Source organism: Bison bison, unplaced genomic scaffold, assembly GCF_000754665.1.
Source record: "Bison bison bison isolate TAMUID 2011002044 unplaced genomic scaffold, Bison_UMD1.0 scf7180017864484, whole genome shotgun sequence".
NCBI lineage: Eukaryota > Metazoa > Chordata > Mammalia > Artiodactyla > Bovidae > Bison > Bison bison.
In genome coordinates, this window is record NW_011495044.1 from 5,190,114 (window position 1) to 5,197,669 (window position 7,556).

At 52.0% G+C, this 7,556-nt stretch overlaps 2 protein-coding genes across 2 annotated transcripts in view; both read right to left on the reverse strand.

Annotated features, from left to right (window-relative positions):
• The window catches only part of LOC105004964 (succinyl-CoA:3-ketoacid coenzyme A transferase 2, mitochondrial-like), a 3,166-nt gene extending 2,332 nt beyond the window's left edge, over nt 1-834 (reverse strand). Inside the window, exon 1 of the mRNA XM_010862789.1 lies at nt 814-834. Coding sequence (XP_010861091.1) covers nt 814-834 — 21 coding nt within the window. The remainder of the gene's footprint in view (nt 1-813) is intronic.
• Nucleotides 1-7,556, reverse strand: part of BMP8A (bone morphogenetic protein 8a) — a 59,137-nt gene that overhangs the window by 39,039 nt on the left and 12,542 nt on the right. The window contains exons 4-5 of the mRNA XM_010862816.1: nt 1,923-2,112; nt 1,350-1,498 (exon numbers count right to left, since the gene is read on the reverse strand). Coding sequence (XP_010861118.1) covers nt 1,350-1,498; nt 1,923-2,112 — 339 coding nt within the window. The remainder of the gene's footprint in view (nt 1-1,349; nt 1,499-1,922; nt 2,113-7,556) is intronic.

Consider the following 7,556-nt stretch of genomic DNA (forward strand, 5'->3'; position numbering starts at 1 on the left):
TCCCACCTCGACCCTGTGAGGCTCTGGGGCCTCTCTGACTTCACTTCCGTCCCCCAGAGTCTACTCTCCCCACTGATCAGAGGATATTTATTTTGCACATAAGATAAATGGAATTTTCATTTTACAATAATTGAGATTCAGAGAAAATACTCTAAGATTACATAGAGAGTTCTCATAGGCTCAGACCCAGTTTCACCTGGAAAGTGTTAACATTTAAACGACTGTGGTACCGTTGTTACAACTAATGAACCAATATTGGAGTCTTATTATTTACTAAACACCATGACTGACCCGGATTTCATTCGCTTCTCCATTAGTGTCTTTTTTCCTGTAGAACGTGCTTCAGTTTCAGGTTGTCTGGTGTTTTTCTCATGGTGAGACTGGGGTTCTGGGTTTCGAGGATAAAGACCACGGAGGTGAAGTGTTCTCATCTTGTCAGATCAAGGGTGTCTGGGAGCTACATGAGGTGTTCATGGGAGCCCAGGTACCTGGCTGAGGGGGTGCTGCTCAGGTTCCCCCCTAAATTTACTGCCTCAGGCTGTGCACACTTTGGAAGGAAGTCACTAAGTGTAGCCCACACTGAAGTGGGGGAAGAGGCTACACCTCCTTGAGGGGGAGCGTCTCAGAGGGTTGTTTTATAAAAAAGCTGAATCAGATTCTGCCAGCCTCCATTGCTCTTAAATAAAATAATACTGATTTCATACTTTATATTTTGACCCCTTCTCTCAACCTCCTCACAGTCGCTCCCTGGTCCTCTGTGCTCCAGCCACGGCGGCCCCTTGCTGTACCTCAGACACACCAACGTGGGCCTACCTTCAGCATTTCTAGTCCCATTGCTGGGATAAAAGAGGCTCTCCTGCAAACACCTGCTGAATGAATGAATGAAAGCATGAATCCTTACTTTACAGATGAGGAAACTGAGACTTGGAAAGGCAAGCAACCTGCCAAGGTCACTGACTAAGAAGGCTGCAAAATCCAGATCCATACCTGGGGCTCTGCCTAGGAGTCTAAGGGTGTGGGCACATCCCCTCACCCTGCCCATGATGGAAACTCCTGGGGCAAAAGGTAGCTCTGTAGAGTAGAAAGACTCTCCCATTTCTTGGGGAGAGAAAACTTGAACTCACTCTTAGCAGCTCTAGCCTTGGTCCTGCAGAAGGAGAGGATCTCTGCCAGTAGGGGGCTTCCCGCTGTGCCACACTGTGGGACCCTTACCCCCTACCCGCTGAGTCCCCTCCACTGAGAAAGGCCAGCCCTCCGGGGCCAAATGAGGGGGCTCCAGCTGTGTCTGCTGCCAGCAGCTTCCTTGGAGGAGCCCCCAGGGGAAGGTTCGATGCTGAGCCCTGTCTTACCATCATCTGTTTCCACATAGAGGCGGAGTCCCAGGTCCTTGTTACGGCTCAAGAGCCAGCGGTCACTGGCTGCTGTCACGTCCAACACCAGCCAGCCCTCGTCCCCAGATCGGAGCGTCTGAAGATCCAAAAAGAACAAGTCAGACTCCCTGTGGACACGAAAGAACAATTAACCGAGGGCCGGCACAGCTGCCTTTGTGTTTCCAGTGCCCACCGGGGGACCGTTAGTGGGGCATCTACCCGCCTGGCTCTGGCCTGGGTGCCTTCCAGGCCTTATCTCACTGTCTACTCTACAAAGATGTTACAGAGCCTGTGTACAGATGGGGAAACTGAGGCTCAGGAGCTCAGTGACCCATCCATGGTCCCACAGCCAAGACAGGACTTGAATCCAGGACTGATGCTGGCCTGTCCCTGTGGTGAGATGAGGCCTTGGGCCAAACATCTTTCTTCTCTGAGGGTGGGCTGCCCAGGAAGTTCTCCTTCTGTCTTCTGGGAAATGCACCCCAGGGCTGGCTGGACCAGACACTCCGACAGAGATTTGAGCAGATGTGTGTGGGGGTGTGGGACAGGGACCTGTTGGACTGCTCCGGGACCACCTCGAACATGCTGATGTGGAGCGTCTGGTTGAGCGGGTGGGTGCTGGGCAGCTTGTAAATCCGGAACTCCGCGGCTGTGACGGCCTCCCCAGCCGGGATCTGGGTCAGGTCAAAACGGAACTCCTTCCAGTGGGGCTCCTGGTGGCCCAGGGCGGGATCGCGCTCCACTGCAAGACAGAGCGGGGCTGGCGGTCACTCGAGGTTCGGGCTCAGGCTCCAGGGAGGGAGCCAGGGGCCTGGGCAGTCTGGGCGGGACTGACTCCCTCCTCGAGAACAGGCTTGTCTCAGCTCTGTCTCCTGGGTGCTCAGAGGGCTCCGAGAGCTGTGTGGTGAGATGCCTGGCTCAGCACTCGGCACGTGGCAGTGCCGCAGGGCAGCGTCCACGTCTGGCCCCCGGGCCCCAAACCCAGCCTGCCCCACTCAGCATCCTACTGGACCCACAGATGGGGTACAGGACAGGTCCCTCCTCTGGGGAGACAGACTCAGACCCAAGGCAGAAAAGAGACATAACTGAGTGCACTCAAGTGGGACAAGGGCTCCCAGAGCCTGCTGGTGTCTGGATGGCAGGTGAGGGGAGATTGGGCGTGTAGCTGGTGCTGGGGGTGAGAGTGGATGTGCCATGATGTCAAGGGAGAAGAAACCACAGAGGCAGGGACCAGCATTAGTAAAGGTCTAGAGCTGAGGGACAATAGCACCAGCAGGGAGAAACAGTCATAACACCCAGCAAAGGGGGAGAGGAACAAGGGGAAGGAGGAGGGGGACCTGAGGGAGATGTGGAAAGGACCAGAAAGAGGCGAGGTAAGATGACAGCTCCCAAAGATGCTGTGTCAAGTGCGGGGGAAATTGGAGGGTCCCATGGCGTGATCTGAGGGGGCTTCCTGGAGGAGGTGACACCTGGACTGGCCTTGAAGGACGGGAAGGAGTCTTGGGAGGACAGGTTTTCTAGGCAGAGGGGACCTCTATGCACAGGTGTGCGGAGCTGGGGCTCGTGGTGTGAGTCTGGCTGTGGTCCAGCTGCAAGGGCTGGAATCCTGGCCTCAGAGCGTGGGCTGTGCTCTGACCAGTGGAGGGCCAGGGTTCTGGGCCGCAGGGGGTCGTGGTCTGAGGGTGGAGTGGAAGCTGTGTGTGGAGGCGAGGGTAAAGCCCAGACTGCAGGGACCCGAGGCGGGCTGGTGGCGGGGCTGCTCTCACTGTCTGGGCGAGAGACCGCAGGAGTGGAGTAAACCCCACATTTCCCCAGCTGCCGGAAATGCCCAGGACAGTATATTTAGGGCGTCTCACTTAGCCTCTTGTCACTTTCAAACACTAAAAATCTGTGTTTCCACAAAGCAGGGGCGGGAGCCGCCCTCAGCCTTTCCCTAAAACCAACACTGAGATTTTAATTACATGTTTGTGAGTCTTTTTAAAAATTCTCTCTCTGGCTACTGGACTCAGTGACCACAAGTCACCAGGCTGGTGCTGGAGGCGGATGTGGGAGCACTTCCTGTCCTCGCGGTGGGGACCTGGTCCAGGGATGGGCAAACAGCTGTGCTGGGCGGGGCCAGTGGACACACGTGTTTGGCAAGGAGATGGGCTTTTCATCCCCAGACCAGGGAGGAGGGAACAGAACCCCCATCGTCTGACGGGGGCTGGACCCGCAGCAAATGCCCACCCAGAGCCAGGCTGTTTCGTGGGCAGCATGACAAGGGCAGATCCAGGTCCTCCCACACAGGCAGGGCGTGGACGGCAGGGTTCCGGACCTTCACCGAGTGATGCTCGCCATGAATATCACCACATGAATCCCCTCCTCCCTACAGACACACACATACACAGCTTTGGGGACAATTTCCGTGGATTAGGTGACTGCAGAGACCACCTCTGTTACGTGGCTATGGAAGCAGCCCTGATCTGCAGGGTGAAATAGGTCCAGGCTGTTGGCTGTTCCAGGGAGTGACCCCAAGAATGAAAAGGGGTCGCCCAGCCATGCCCTGTGCCGGACCCCTCTCAAAGCATCCTTAGGTGTATCTGCCCCCAAGGCACAGAGGGGGCTGACAGGTGGGTCCCTGGGAACCTGTCTGCAGGCTTGACACTGACTCACGTTGGATCCAGGACTGAGGGAACAACCGAGGACCTGCCAGCTCCGTGGGCACCAAGCTCTGTGGTCTCCCTCCCTTGCTGACCTGGGGGCCCACATGTGCTGGGTCCAGAGAGCCCTGCTCCCCTGGACTGACCTCAGCTCCCAGCTTCCGTGCTGTGGGTTTGTGAAAGCGATGCCCACCCAACCCCCACCCCATAGTTCCCGCACAGGAAACTGCCTGCCCCAGCTGTTCCAGGCAAGCGCTGGCAGTGGGACATTTTTAGGAAAATGATTTTCATCAGAAATGGACACAACTTCTGAGATGAGGCAATAAACTAGATATTACTGTCACGAGCCAAAGGAGAGCCCTCCCCTCACCCCAGCCTGCCCCGCCCCGCTTTCTTTGCTGGAACCTGTGGATGTATGGCTTTGCAGCAGTTGCTTCTGTGGATTAGGGAAGATGGTTCTCAGATGCCAGTGTTAAGGAGATGCCAGCATTTATTGAGACTTGGATGTCCCATATGGTAGTTCTCGGGCTGGCTGCTCCTGCTCTAGCCACTAAAACAGCACTGAGCGGGGTAGATGCTCTGATCTCCACCTGGGGCTTCTGGTTTTAGCCCTGACTCTGTCAGCAACCAGGTACTTCCTGTGGGTGGCCTCAGTCTGCTCATCTGGGAAGGGAGGGGAAGGTTCTAGGGTCTATCCACACAGGGCTGTGAAAGGGCTTTGTAAAGAGCAGGGATCATGGGATAGGAGCGATGGCCATGCCTTAGGAGGTGGGAGGGGTGTTGACCCCTAATTTCCTCACCTAACAGACATAATAAAGTAAGAACATCCTGCCAGCACCAATGGGGGTTTCATGTGTGACTCAAGAGCCATAGAAGACGAAAGACAGACATTCAGCTTTATTCTAAATAAATTACAGAATGAAAGATTCACATAAAAATACATAAGTGCAACTGAAAGGTATTTGGAGGCTTCAAAGAGCCTCCTTTCCACCTGTCTGACCTTTATGAAGACACTTGATCCTCTGGGTCTCAGAATCCACATCTACAAAATGACCATTTGATACAGAAATGAAATGAAAGGGTCCGAAGCCCTGTCTGCTTCTGTGGCCGCACTTGGTTCTGGCCCGGCACATGATTCTATCTGATTATTCAGGAGCATTTCCTTATCAGTGCACACTCATGCCCAGCCTCCACTTTCCCCTCTAACCAAGGTCTGGAATCTCCCAAAGATGCCCAGGCCAGGAGAGGGAGGCCCCCTGCCACGCCAGTGGGGCCGTCCACTGCGTTCTGGCTCGGGCATAAAGCAACATTTTCTTTATGAACGTGCTGATGATTCCAGAACATCAGAGCTCAAGGAAGAAAGATCACTGCAGACAGTCTTCTCCCAGTTTCATGCACGTGTGGAGACAGAACCTAGGAGTTCGGGCTCTCCTCTGGGCTCCTTCCACCGCAGTGACCCGCCACCATCCCGTGCTCCAAAAACGGCATAACCTCCCCACCTGGGAGTTGACCTGGCCCTGCTTCCCATCCCGCTGCAGCTGTGGGGTGCTCTGTAGAGGGAATTTAGGGGAAAGGCCAAGGTCTGTACAATGTGATTTCTTGGGTTTTCCCGGTAAAATCTGCTGCTGGTTGTGGAGTTGGGAAGTTCATTCCCGGGTCCCCTGGCAGATTCAGACAGGCAGCGAGGGGGACGGGTGGGCGTGCTGCAGGGCAGGAGGTGGTCCCTGCCTGACCTATGTTCTGGCTCCTGGCCATCTGAGATAAGTCCTGCCAGGAATCCTGTCTCTGTGAATGTCCTGGGGGGGACTGCTGATGTTTGAAGCAAGGTTTCTGGGTAGTAAATTATTCTTTCCATCTGCAGAATCTAGGGTAGGAATTCCTAATCTTGCATGGGGGTGGAGTGTCCCATAATTTCGCCTTTGGGCATGTGGGAGAAGACCCCTGCCTATGCTGTCTTCTCACGCTCTGGAGGTTTTCTAAGAACACTCATTTTCTATTCATTTTCCCCTGGGTATATCTGGGAACATTAATTAATTCATTTATGCAACACATTTGAAGGCAGTGCTTATTGTACGCAAGTCAGTACTTGGGCACTGGGGAAACTGCAGTCCACAAGACAGGCCAGCCCCTGTGCCCGCCGAGTTTTACGCACAGTGGGGAAATCAGGTCGAAGACAGACACTCATTGTAAGCGAGGAGCCCTGTGAAGGACAGCAAGAGGGGGTGAAAAGAGGGTATGTGGGGTCACTTTATGCTTTCAACTTTCATTTTGTAGTGATTTTTGATTTTGAGATTGAGAGAAAAATTGTTGCAAGAACAGTAAAAGACTTTCCATTTTTTTACGCAGCTTTCCCTCATGATAACATTTTACATAACCAAACCACAGCATAGTGTTCAAAACCAGGAAACTGATGGTACAATAGTATTAAGTACATTATAGACCCTTCTAGAATTTTGCCAGTTTTCCCACTTATGTCCTTTTTCTGTTCCAAGACTCCATCCTGGATCCCACATCACATTTCCTTGTTAGGGTTCCCTGATTTGCTCTGACCTGTAACAAGCGCTAAGCCATTCTTGGTCCTTCATGCCCTTGCCATTATGAAGGTCATCGGTCAGGTATGTGGTAGACGGTCCCTCAGTTTGGGTTTATCTGATGTGTTCTCGCATTCTCATTATTAAATCGAAGTTACAGATTTTGGAGAAGAATACCATGGATATAATGTCCCCTTCTGAGCACATAAAATCCAACGACATAATGTCAACATGTATTATTACTAGTGATTACTAATTCTTTGGTTAAGGTGGTATCTGCCACATACCTTCACTCTAATGTCATTATTTTTCTTTTGGAAATGATAAATATCTTGAGGGAGAAACTCTGAGATTTGTACATATACCCTGTTTTCCCCCACACTTTTGCCCACTAATTTAGCACCAGGAGTGGCTCTTGCCTGCAGCAATTATTACTGCACTATCTGCAATAGTGATTTTCTGTTTCCTTCTTTCCCTCTACATTTATTAATTGGAATTTCTTTGAAAAGAAGACTCATCCTTCCTCCCATACTTATCCATTTATTTATTTCTATCATTATGGGTTCATGCACATTTAATTTACTCTATGGGTTAGCAACTGAATGACAACAACAAATCCTAACCCATGCATAAACATATGTCTGTATTTATTTCTATTTTTCTGGATATATCTATCTTAAAAATTGGAGTTATAGTTCCAGTTCAGTGTGGTGTTACTTTAGATGTGGTACTTTGGAGAAATCTTTCAATTAAGACACTCTAAGATGAGACCTTGGAGAAGGCAATGGCACCCCACTCCAGTACTCTTGCCTGAAAAATCCCATGGACGGAGGAGCCTGGTAGGCTGCAGTCCATGAGGTTGCTAAGAGTCAGGCATGACTGAGCGACTTCACTTTCACTTTTCATTTTCATGCATTGGAGAAGGAAATGGCAACCCATGCCACTGTTCTTGCCTGGAGAATCCCAGGGATGAGGGAACCTGGTGGGCTGCCGTCTATGGGGTCGCACAAAGTTGG